Here is a 13,777-nt window from a genome sequence, read left to right as displayed (position 1 = left end):
CAATAAAATAACAATAATAAATTGAATAATGTTAATATTCCTGATACTAACTCACAATAAGGCAATTGTTCAACCCCATTTAATTTTATTTACTGGTAGCATAGAATATTTTTTATGTAATAGGAATGTTAATAGCAATTTATTAGTTCGGTTCAGTTCCGGTTTGAAGCACTGGTTAGGTACTTGCTCAACATATTAGGTGCATACTCTGACTCCAAACACAAATTGAAATACAATAAGTGTATTTGCCAGACGCAGGATTCGGACCTGGGACCTACAACATTTTAAGCCGACGCGTGAGCCGCTCGGCCGCATATACATTTAGATACTTTTAATCCTCAACCCCTCAATGGTACTGTTGTGAAATGAAATTCTACCAAATAAATGCTATCTCAAACTGTACTATACTGCCTATGCGACAGTTGCATTCTAATGTTGTCGCTTTACGGTAGTGGCAATTAATGAAGATCACAGCCAGTATTTAAAGACTCACCGTTATATAATATTTTAATTGTTTTAAGGTTCCAAAGAAATGCTCCGCCATATCCGTTGTGGCAGCCATCAGAGAAGCCTTCCTACCAGGCCGGAGAGAAGCCGAATTCACGGTGGTGTGCGACGCACGCAAAGAACGACCCATTCTATTGAAAGAACTCAACGATTCTCAGGTATTGCATCAAAATTTTACCCTGCTTTTATGATACTAGGTTTATGATATCCCTGTCATCCTGATATCATTATATAGTATATATAAACCTCAGAATTTAACTTTTACTTCAATATTATTGCGGTCATCTCGGATTAACCTGTAAATATAGCAAAAATTACATATTACCTGCCTAAATTAATCCGGTACTGGATGAAGGCCTGTCCATCACCAAGAATTCTTTGCCAAACTTATGAATTTCTCAATACTACACTGTACCTCAAATAAATGTTTTTTAGTTTTTTAATTCTTACAAATTACCGCTTGAAGCGTTCTACCATTTGTGAAGTGGCTTGGTGGTTTCAGCCGATTTTCTTTGGTACGAATTACAGAACAAGTAAGTAAACGCTGGCATTCTTTCAGGTAAATCTGCTCCACGTGTGCGGCATCCAGAAGAATGCGGCGGACGACAAGCTGCGTCAGTGCATGCGGCGCTACGCAGAACTGCACGCGGGTACGCCTGCCTCCCCCAGACGCCAGAAGTTAGCCCCTGCTCTGGTACTCATTTCCGGCGATGTCAACTTTGCATCCGATCTCAGTGACTTTAGATACAGGTTTGTTGATTATATCAATAAATGATCCCGTCAAAGTGATTCCAAATTATATAAACAGTAATAATACAAATTCTATAACCTCAATTATGATCATCCACCTAGATCAATCCACTGCTTGATGAACACCTCTCCAAGTTGACACTCTTATGACATTTGTATGACATTGTCTGACCATTATCACCATTGTCTGACGGTCGCCAGGGATTACATCGTTTTGTCTGAAGTAAAACATTTGTGAAGATCTTTTAATAAATAGCTGATAGATCAATGGCAAAGGGTGCCCGTTGGAGGGAGGTAAACAATGGATATCCCATCTTTATGGGACATAAATAGATAATTATACGATATTACTTTTGTACCTGACGCATAAAGGTCAACGAATTCTAAATCTTACGATATAGTGAAAGTATTTTTTAAAAAAAGTTTTAGTTTGACAAGTGATTCATAGATGGTGCTCAAGTAATATTTTAAAAATTTTTTGTTCCTTTCGCCATACTGCTATTATAATGGGTATTCTGTAAGATCTTCGCTTATCTAAGTACAAGCTCCTAGACTCTGCCTTTATTTTGCCTTTATCGTCCAAGTCTCAGAGGCATATACAAATCTGGACGACAAAAGATCTTATTAGACGCATTTTAGTCGTTTTGGGAACCTGTTCGATTAGTGACGTATTATTTATTATATCGCTGGTTATCAATTTAAAATGGACACATCCATATTACAATTAATAATCAATTTACAATATATATATATATATTATTATGTTAAATGCCTGCACCTAAGTGAAAACTACTTTGCAAGGTTAAGATTAAATAATTGTTTATAGACCAACCAGCGGGCATTTTAGCGGCGATCTGTGAAGCTACAAATACCCCCGTTTTTTACATACATATCTAAACTGTGACTTGTATTTCCGTTCTTTATATCACATGCATGGATTTACTGCTGAGAGTATATAATACTACTGCGGTCATAACAATAAAATTCAACTGTAAACACGTATTATCGTGTAAGTTGCAAGATTGCATGCATGGATCAAAAAAGTTCAGCAGCTTCTGAATTTTGACGCGACAGTTGAATATTGTGCGATATCTGCGCCTGCGCAGTAGAACGATAGTGGTTTTCACATCCTGTCAAATAGCACCATACAATGATAACAACACTTCTCGCTTACGCTTGAAGAATGAGATTGGCAAGACAGTCAGCACTTTAACGTGTAAACAGTTATTATCGCGAGAGTTTAATTTACACACTATTGGTGCCGACAGTAATTCCATGCACGTGTACAGGCGCTATTACACTACACACAGTGCTGAGATATCGCAGCCGTGATACCAAATTATAAAATCACTATTTATATACGACTGTAAAATAAATGGTGATGTATGCAAGCATCGTTTATAGATTAATTTTTTTTTGTTTCTAGGAAAAAGATGCACGTTATACTGGTGCATAAGGTCAATACCACACAAGCTCTGATAGCGTGCGCATCTGTTAACCATTGCTACACCGCACTCACGGCTGATCTGCCTCGGGACGAAAGGGTTTGTGAAAAATAACACTATCTTTAGTTAAAAGTCTAAAATAGGAGTGGTAATCCCTGACAGAGTTTTTAATCCCGCGTAATTGCAGATAAATTTTTATATAATTATTTCCATTACACCATATATAATAATTATTATATATGTTACACTGAATGTGCGAAATTGACTATTACATGAAATGGCCAAAATTTTGGCTAATTCATGTAACAGTCAAGCCTGTTGCCTTATTCATGAATTAGGTAAATTTTCTGCTGGGTACATGAATTCGCCAGGGTATGGAATTCTTGAACTGTCAATATGACAGAAGAAAAAGTAAATTTAATACGGATGGTTTTATTAGTTATAATTGGACATAATATAATATTATTATTATTAGGTTAGGTTAGGTTTGGTTTTGTAATTCTGAATTAAAGTATTCAACTGAATGTCCATTTTGAGGTTAGCTATCAAGTGTCAACAAACTATCACAAACATTCAATCGACCAAGCACGAATCAAATCACGAAAATACTTTTCAATAAAATTCTTCCGTTATCATATTATAGTTCTAGATTTCTTTGCGCATAGTAAATAGATATGAAAGTCATTGCAGTTACATATTGATTGGTATATTTTTATATTATAATCAATGACATTTGTTTAGTTTGATTAGTTGCAAAAAATACCACCGGAGCGCGATCATCTATTTTGACCATAGATAATATATGTACATTTTGACCAATGCACGAGCATTTTGATACATTTAGTTTAGTTGCAAAAAATACCACCGTAGCGCTACTATCTAATTTGTCCAAGACATGAACTAGACAGAAAAATTACTGCCGAATTCACGCACTCTCCAGATATTTTGTCTAATTCATGAATAAGGTAACGGGCTTGCATTTTTCATGATTTAGGCAAAATTTTGCCCATTTCATTTAATATTCAATTTCGCACAATCGGCGTAACATATATATATAATTATTTCCATTGTCATGAATCATAAGTAATAAGATATATTATAAATTATTTCATATGAATCAAAATAGAAATTATCCTATTCTCACAATTCAACCATGACTACAAAACGATTAAAACTGTCATTTCATGATCAAGCTTAACGGATGTGGGGAGTTATTGGATTGGCAATTCTGCTTGTGTAATTTTTGCGTTATTGAAAATATGTAATATATGAAAATATGATTGCTTATTTAGTATTTTCAATGATATCATCATGCCATTCGTTATTTCTGTTATGATATTTGAAATTATTTTGCAAGCGCATGAAGCATGCTTAAGTTAGTAAACTCCACAGATATTAAGATCACTCAGTTGCCATTCCAATTTTCTTACATACGCAATGGCAGTCATTTTTTTTGTTCATTGTGATTATTTACTCGATTGCAGTTATTAACAGTTTTACACTAATTTTACAAGATTTTTTTAACAAAATAATATTGCCAAAGTGTTGTAAATACATATTATTCACTGCTTATTGCTCATTGTGACAGATTGTCTTTTATACACCCTGCAAATTGGCAAATAAATATGATAGCAGTAGTATGAAGTTCTCTGCAAATGTACCTATAATGTGAAGCCACTGTACCTAACTTAATCCTTCTTATTATTTTATCGAGTATTGAAGTCAAGAATTCAAAAAGTCTTGTTGATTGCAGGAAGAGCCTTCACGCACTTACCTAGTGGATGTAGATGGAATACCGCCTGTGTTCGGTCGCCGTGGTATCCAGCAGATCACGCAGCGCCTGCACCGCTTGGCAGACAACCTCGGCGGGAAAGTCCTCTTCCTTGACCCTCCCTTTGCTACGCTGGCATACCAAAGCTTTCATCAAGCGCACAGGTTTGTATTAGTTGCTCACATTAGTTCAGCCCTGTTCAGTTACAGTTTTCCATGAACTAGATGTGGTGATTGCTTCATCAGAAAGTACTAGAAAAGCAATGCGAAGATAATACAGGTTAAAACCATCCACTAGTCTTGAAATGCTGACCCAAATGTATTAATTTAAGAATTTATAAAATCATTATAATAATCTCAAATAATCATTTTTGGTATACTAAATCTAAACTACCTTTTTTTATCATACATGGACAACTGTGGAAACATAAAGTTTTTGATAACAAATAAACTCATTTGTCACAGACAGATGCGTTGCCACTTTAGCAAGCATGACCCAATTGTTTACAATAATCCCGTGAAGGAGAAAATGGCGTAGACAAATAATATCAATATTTCGATTCAAACTATTGGTATTTTGTTTGACATGGTTTTTAAAAATCTCTGAACATTTGATAACTAAATGAAGAATTGAAAATATATTTAGTTACTAATCACAGAAACATAATATTAATATAACATGTAAATTTTTTTTTGTTCATTGAATAATTCACAATGGTTTAGAATGTAACATTCTTTATTGAACATATCGAGGGTTATGAAACGACACCTCGTAAGTGACAAAATAACAACATTACAGGAGAGGGAAAAAATTCGCCTGCACACTGTGTGTTTGATATTTGATATTACAAATCAATGTTTTTGTCATCTATAGTGAATGTACGAGGGTGGGTCAATAAGTCCTTAGAAAAGCCGACAGGTGGCGCGACTAGTACTGCAAGCGGTTTGTTTTCATGCAGCGGCACTACCGATTCAGTATGCTGCGAAGTTTCAATCAGATTGGTCGGGTTGTTGTGTGTTTCTCGTACATGTGGAAAATGGAAAAATGGAAAATGGAGAAAATTGAGTTTAGAGTTGTTATTAAACATTTTAATATAAAAGGGTTAACAGCAAAGGAAATAAAAAATGAGTTGGATTTAGTTCACGGCATATCTGCTCCTTCACTTGCAACTATTTATAACTGGTTAAATGAATTTAAACGTGGTCGTACATCAACAAAGGATGAACCACGCTCAGGACGTCCTGTAGAGGTGACTACACCAGAAATGATCAATAAAATCCACGATATGGTGTTAAGTGACCGAAGATTAAAGTTGAGTGAGATAATTGAGGTTACAGGGATCTCAAAAGGTAGCGTCATTTCTATTTTACATGACAAATTGGGCATGAAAAATATTTCTGCAAGATGGGTGCCGCGTTTGCTCACAGTCGACAATAAACGCAGTAGGGTGGTGGCCTCTAAAGCCCTGTTGTCGCTCATGCAACGCAATCCGGATGAATTTTTTCGTCACTTTGTGACTATAGATGAAACATGGATACACCACTATACTCCCGAGACGAAAGAACAGTCAAAGCAGTGGATTACGAAGGCAAACCATGTCCAAAGAAGGCGAAAACCGTAAAATCAGCTGGTAAGGTTATGGCTACTGTATTTTGGGATGCACGTGAAATTATTTTCGTTGACTATTTGGAAAAAGGAAAAACAATAACAGGGGATTATTATGCATCTTTATTGGACCAGCTAAAAAACAAAATTGAAGAAAAACGGCCTCATTTAAACAGGAAAAAAATCCTCTTTCATCAGGACAATGCCCGTGTTCACACATGTTTACGATCAATGGCTAAAATTGAAGAATTGAAGTTCGAATTGGTCGACCACCCACCGTATTCGCCAGATTTAGCCCCCAGTGACTTTTTCCTTTTCCCAAACTTAAAAAATGGCTAAGTGGACAACGTTTTTTTTCAAATGAAGAAGTCATCGATCGGACAAATGCTTATTTTGAGGACCTTCCGAAAACTTATTTTTCTGACGGTTTAAAAAAAATTGAGAAACGTCTAACCAAGTGTATTGAGCTCCAAGGAAATTATGTTGAGAAATAAAAAAAAAATACAAAAATAAAACCTGTTTTAATGCTTTTTTCTAAGGAATTATTGACCCACCCTCGTATGTATGAGAATTACTTACATTCACATGACAGGTAGCTGGCGGCAAACAAAATGAAGCAGTTACAAGTTATTATTAGTTGAATAGTTCACATAGTAGATACGAAATATCGTTTTTAGGAGCTAAATATTTTTTAAAAATTTTCAGCTTTCATTGGTAGAAGCCAATACTACTTAATGCAAAAAACATATTTTGAACAAAATGTCACTTACGAGGTGGTGTTTCTTAACCCTCAATATGTATTTTCCATAAGATTAATATTTTGTTTCATTCTTAGACATTCGTTATGCGAAAGAGTGTCTCAGAACAACCTTTTGGGATTAACTGAAGTTTCCACAGTAAATTAAAAATATTTTCTAAACTTTTTTCATTTCACTCAATCCGATCTTGTCGATAATAACATACCCATATCTCACTGTAAGAATTAATAGAAAAGATAGCACAATAGAATTTCTTATTAGAATGTAATTATCATTCAAACTTCATTTCCAATAATAATTGTAGGTAGTCCTTTCAAACACATACAAATTTTTAACACCAGTTGTCAAATCACTGTAACAATATCGGATTCATTTTGACAATATGTAACTTTTAGATAAAAACGATGTAGCTTATTTTGAGAGCCAAAACTATGTCTTAAATGAATTTCATTATCACAAAACCAAACCATCTTCTAAAGAATAAATTATTAGTTGATATTTGATTGATTTTATAAAAAAAATAACCAAATTAAATAGCCAATTATATCCACTGAGCAGTGGTGCTGGAAGGAATAATTAGTATTTCTACCTTCTATTATACAATTGGTGCAAATTGAATAATTAATGACATCAAGTTGGCGTCATTGGTTGTCATTTGCGTGTCGCCCAATGAAAGAGATCAAAGAATATTTATTTAGGTCAATAACCTCCGGTGTTATTTTTCCCCCTGGCCAGTTTCAAACAGCATTGCAGCAAGTGTGTGACAAAATTAATTTAATTATTTTTACAGTCCTTGAAGAATATCTGTGTAATGTGGTTTTTTTACAAATTTGAAACTGTCTTTATTATAATTTTTAACACAAGACCCGTACAGCTAGGTTCGTTTTCACACACGCCACAGCACGAGAATAATTATCCGAGACAATGCTACAATATAATTACTTCAAGGACAGGTATTTTTCCCACCATATTTCGATATATTGTAACATTTGCAGTTTGCCGCGCAGCATGCGGTATTTTATCACAGTCCAATGAAAACATTACAATCAGCTGATCGTAAAATAAATGGCAAAGTGTTGCACTTCTACGAAATAACAATAGATACACACAAATGTTTCATAAAATATGATTGGACTGTTAAATATAGATTTCTATAAACCAAGTGCTAATTTCCATAGTTAAAATTAACATGGTATTCAAAATGTAGAGGTTATATTTTGGTTTTTTTCCCATTTATTTCGGTACACTATCATCAATGCCACACTAAATATGTATTTATCCAGCACTCGAGAGTCTTTTACTTTCTTCATGGTACCCCTATCCGTATATCTACAAAGTGTACATATTACATCATTCTCTATTCATTCTCCTTTTCTTCTTTTTGCAAATTATTCGTTGGATTGGTTGACCTCTGCGGTCGATTAGTAAAACATTGTGATTTTTATCAGTTCGCCTCTACTCTCCGGAAAGGAAAACCTGAATAATCAAACTGAAAACTAACTTTATGCTCATTAACCAGGGAATACCTATTATTATAGCAATATATTTGGTAGGATGATTCAATAAACTTATTTGTCATATCGTCACCGTTCAGGCAAAAGTCACCAACCCTGAAAATGGCAGTTTTGAGTTAAGTATGTCACCCGAAGCGTAAAATTATGTTCTTTAAGATGCAAAACTCACCTCGGTACATTAGTTAGTAAAATTTTGCTTAAATCCGAATTATTTGTTTTTCACTAAATGACTTTCGATAAAATCTTAACAAGCAAAAGTCATTATAGGTGAATAGACATTATTGACTCTATAAAAAAAAATCCTTCGTTATAAATATACAAGCAAAAGTCACTATACTATGGATGGTGAGTTTTACTGATGCTTCTTTTGGCTAACATTGTTCAGATTATTAACAAGCAAAAGTCACCAAACCATAATTTGAGCTACCTTGCCTCCTTTAAAACCTTCCAGATGTTTTAATTAGCATCAAAAAGTAAAAGTACCTTAAAGAAATTATTAAGAAGACGTGAGAAAATAATTGAATGTAGATAAAACCTTAAAAACATTAAAATCTGATTTTTCCTGCATTTTCAAACTTTCAAATTGCGATATCTCAAAACTATGTTTTTAGGGTTGGTGACTTTTGCCTGAACGGTGACGATATAATGTTTATGGTCGTTCGTTCACGTGTTCTTCCTCCTTTTTTCTTAAAATTTTGGATTTGTACTGATGCCATTCTCAAGAGATAATGTATTGAAGTGCACTGCTGGCTGTATGAATGTGATCTCTCTAAGTGTGTCGAAAAGGGGTCTACTCGGTGGACGCAGGCCACAGATTTGACTTTGAGACCAAAATATTGAGCTGATATAAGGGATATTTTTCCTGCTTAGCAAAATTCACAGGAACAGGAATTAATGGGAATGGTGGGTTACGTTTGAAAATGTCATGGTTTCCGCCATTTTTACCAAAATCCAATATTTGATCTAGTATTTATGTAAGTCACAATTGACACAGTACACTATAACCCCCGTTTTTACGTTTAGGGACGTTTGCTCTCGACTGAATAGACCCTGTTTGGTCACACTTAAAACAGCGTTTGCATTTATACACCTAACAGTACTTTTAATACAATATTATATCTTGAGAATGGCCTCTGCAACGAGTCCGAAGTGTAGAAAAAAGAATGAGGAAAAACACTCAGTGACAAGCCAAAAATCTATTACAATATTGAAGTCATAATAATTTTCATCTTCTAAATGAATGACTTCAATAGTTAGTTAGTTAGTTACCAATTTTTTTATCTATTATAAAGATAAATTGTAACAATAAACAAATCATTAATTTTATTGAGAATCTATATTGTAATTAATTTCTAAAGGTCACCTGCATTTATTTCCTAGAATTTATTTTTATCTGCCAATTTCAAAACATTATAAAAACATGACTGCAAGTCATTTTCAAATTAAGGTTACTTAGTGTTGGGCATACTTCTAATACTTATAGTATTCATGACTTTGTGACAGTGTTGTCTATAGCAAACTGTACACACACGGACTAATCAATCATAAAAATTGGATGAAAAAACACCTTTTTAAATAGTGAAAAATGTATTAATACAAAAATGAAAAAAAAATATAAAAATAAACAAGTTGTTTTATTATATTCATTCTTAAATTAATTTGTTTTTCATGCGATGAATGTGCTTGTTTATTAGCACAAAGAACTCTTTTTCTCCTAAACGGGATCGATATTAAGTATAGCAATCATCATATAGGTAACACATCAAATTGCAACGCACAACCACATATTTAAAATATTTAATTGCCCTGAAATGAAGTAGCGCCCGCAGGAAACTTTTCTTTACTATTAATAAAATAATGTGAAAAGTGCATTAGCAAACTATCCAAGACCAGATAGATAGACAAATAGATTTTTGTTTGATTCAATATATCTGGCGCAGAAATCATTATTTAAAAGTGGAAACACGGCGAACTTATTTTTTTGTAATTTTGATTTCCAAAGTCCACTTTTTCCATTTTATGAATGCTTTCACTTGTCTTTTAAAAACAGTGAATGCATTAGTGGTCCTTGCATTGATTTATTCACTATTTTTTTTAAATTTCAACCAAATAGACAAGTTTAACTACAAAAATTATCGTTTCTAAACAAATTTGCCTCAAATTTCAATATTATGAATTGACCCTTTTATTTAATTTTTTCACACGATAGCCATTGCACTTCACAATAGTATAGAAGTGAGGTATTATAAAATTAGTCTCCATATCTTCAGACAGGTTTGCAAACAACCTTTTATAGGATTTTTTTTTTTATGTAGTTTATAACTAGCGGCAGTTTTATAAACTACGCATTTTCAAACTGCAAACCTGTGGCTACATTAATTATTGTGTTAAACTTTTCGCGCGGAAATCACTGGTCTATAGTCAGGCCGTGGGTACTAAATGGCGAGTTCTGATGATAGTACCAGTTACGCAATGTGGTAACCCATTTGCAGTAAATGAAGATTTTCAGTTGCATACAGTAAAACCTCATTAGTAAGAACACTGATAATTCGAAATTCGCCGTAATTCGAAATTTTCCCGAAAAAACAGTCCCTTGAACATAATTTTCATATAAAACCATACCTTTAATTCGAAATGATTTCAGAGTCCCTGGCATATAAAAATAAATCGTAATAAAGTACACTATTTCATGAGCCAGTCATTGAAAATTGTGACAGACTTTCCTTAAAACATCAAAAATGACTTATTTTATGATGGTAATAAAAATAATCCTGACATTTTATGACCCAATTCGCACAGTAAACACATCTGTGATCAGAAACAAAATTAATGGAAATCAAAAAAAAAAAAAAAGTGGGCCTTGCATACTGCCACTACTAATGATCAAATGTCGTATGCTGGCTCTTCACAACTGCCCAAGTCAAGCAAATGTTTGTGGTCACTTGGTATTCACCATTGTGAAGACATACACATTGGCCAGCAAACATTTGCTGTCTATCGACACAGTCTCGATATTTCAACATGTATCAAAGGGCGCCAATATTTGTCTGACTTCCATTGTGAAGTACCAGTACTAAATATTTGAATATTTATCGGTTCATTCCATCATCCCGCCCGTTACATGATCAATATTACTGTCAATAATTTATGGTACTGACAGTAATACTGATTATGTACGGGTACCTTATGAATGTGTTTGATTATTTACAGGGCCCTGAAGCGTATGGACGGCGAAGATGTCTTTGGCCACAAAATAAGAGTTCTGCCGTCCGTCAAAACACAATATAATAGTAAGACATTTTAATTATTATGACGAATATGAAATGACTGACAAATTTACAGCATGGGATGTTTTAGGGAAACTGAGATAATTGAAAGTCCCTTATCTATGCATATATCTAGCTTCAGGTCATTTCACATTGCAGTTTCATTCGTAGGAAGATCTCAACACAGGGCTGCACTGATATAAAATTAGCATTGCATTAATTATTTTTACTACTTGTTCAAAATTTTTGCTATTTTGAATATTTAGATGAACAATCACAAAAAATCGCAAATAATACGAAAGCAAGTAAGCAAACCATAATTCAAAAATAGGCCGTTCGCTATCTTGTTTATTTTCAAACAATGCAAAACAACTGCCAACACATGGAATTGTACTTTTCCTATAGCAACCTATTCAGTCATGCTAAAATCGTTTTGTAATTCCAAATATTATAAAAAAACTAATCAAGTGTGGTTAAACCAATGACTCGAAAAAAAAGTTAATATACTCTGGACGTGTGCAGGTGTAGTGCAATCATCAGGAAATGACGCCTACCAATCAGGAGGTGGAGGGAGCAGACCGCTGAGCGCCCCCCCTGCACCCCCACCCGCTCAAGCCTCCGCTCACAAGCAGGCACCCCAACACGGCAACCCCCACGCGCTGCCCATGCCTGCTTTCCCTCTGCAATCTCATCACATAGATCACTACAATCAAGGGGTAAGGAACTCAGCTCTTTCATATTACATGGTCAGACAGTCGATACATTGTTTTCATCAAAAGGTATGAGTACACAGAAATACATTTTGACCTTGGATTTGACCATAGGCTACATGGTTTGTTGGCTCTATATTACCCAGGATAAACATCAGATTTCTTTTTTCAATAATTGAAAGCATCTAAACGACACTTTTTGAACAGACAATCATGGCTAAACCGCTATTATAAGCGTAGACAATAAGTACAAATATAAAAATCATTTACAATGAATAAAATTCAAACATTTTAAATTAACAAAATCGCCGTTTTCAAAAATCAGTATAGCATAATAGAGTTTGTCAATGCATTTCATAAAATTAAAATAAATATAATGTAACCTTTGACACGAAGACACTCGTGCTTAATCCTTCGTATAAAAACGCTCAAACATGCGAAAATAAGGAAAATAGTTCAAAATAACGTTAACAATATTTATATAAAAATTTTCCGTGTTAACTAGATATTGTTATTATTTCAGATAATATTCCGACTCAAATTTAATCAATAAAATAATAAATACGAGTGAAAATGGCTTGAATGGCTTTTATTTACTCTTTGATTGGTGATTGTTTTTATAAGATATATCTATAGTCAGTATTTCGTATCCGTACTCATTTACGACATTATACTATAATAATTATCATAATGTAGTTAAGTATATTTATTTATCATTCCGTTTATTTTGTAGTCAGTAACAAGGATGATAATATTACCTATGTCATGTTGTGTAGGTACCCATCAAATACGTTGAAACATAGCAATATTTATACATCATCCTAGCGGTCATAAGTATAATTACCTATAAATTATATTAATTTATTGAATACGTAGACGGACATAAGGCGAACGGAGCATAAAGTACCTAGGTATTTATTTTTATTACTAGATAGGTTAGGCGGGTAGGTGCCTACCTAAACAGCTAAGATACGAGGGTGGGTCAATAAGTCCTTAGAAAAGCCGACAGGTGGCGCGACTAGTACTGTAAGCGGTTTGTTTTCATGCAGCGGCACTACCGATTCAGTATGCTGCGAAGTTTCAATCAGATTGGTCGGGTTGTTGTGTGTTTCTCGTACATTTAAAAAAAAAATTTGCTTGTTTACAAAAATGGAGAAAATTGAGTTTAGAGCTGTTATTAACCCTTTTACTCCCACGGGGCCGATATTTCGGCCCACCATACCTATGCGAAAACTCCATCTGGGCCGATCCATCGGCCGAAAGTTTGGAACCAAATTTACGATTTATTCCAAATTTTTTCCTGTCATATTTCGTCTCGTGTAGACGAATCATTATATTCACTGTGTGTTGAGTGTGAGTAACATTTATTTTAGTGTCGGCTTTATTTATAATTATGTCACACCCTATTAACTCACAAGTCATAATTGCTCTGCTGTCAAACTTGAGACCAA

At 34.1% G+C, this 13,777-nt stretch overlaps 1 protein-coding gene across 1 annotated transcript in view; it reads left to right on the top strand.

Annotated features, from left to right (window-relative positions):
* Positions 1-13,777, top strand: part of Marf1 (meiosis regulator and mRNA stability factor 1-like protein) — a 58,469-nt gene that overhangs the window by 4,299 nt on the left and 40,393 nt on the right. Inside the window, exons 4-9 of the mRNA XM_085950054.1 lie at positions 522-665; positions 1,067-1,257; positions 2,684-2,801; positions 4,456-4,637; positions 11,561-11,640; positions 12,139-12,332. Coding sequence (XP_085806180.1) covers positions 522-665; positions 1,067-1,257; positions 2,684-2,801; positions 4,456-4,637; positions 11,561-11,640; positions 12,139-12,332 — 909 coding nt within the window. The remainder of the gene's footprint in view (positions 1-521; positions 666-1,066; positions 1,258-2,683; positions 2,802-4,455; positions 4,638-11,560; positions 11,641-12,138; positions 12,333-13,777) is intronic.

The sequence above is a fragment of the Rhyacophila brunnea genome, unplaced genomic scaffold (assembly GCF_057557595.1).
Source record: "Rhyacophila brunnea isolate RB1 unplaced genomic scaffold, BYU_Rbru_1.0 scaffold_22, whole genome shotgun sequence".
NCBI lineage: Eukaryota > Metazoa > Arthropoda > Insecta > Trichoptera > Rhyacophilidae > Rhyacophila > Rhyacophila brunnea.
This window is presented reverse-complemented; position numbering and strand designations above follow the sequence as displayed.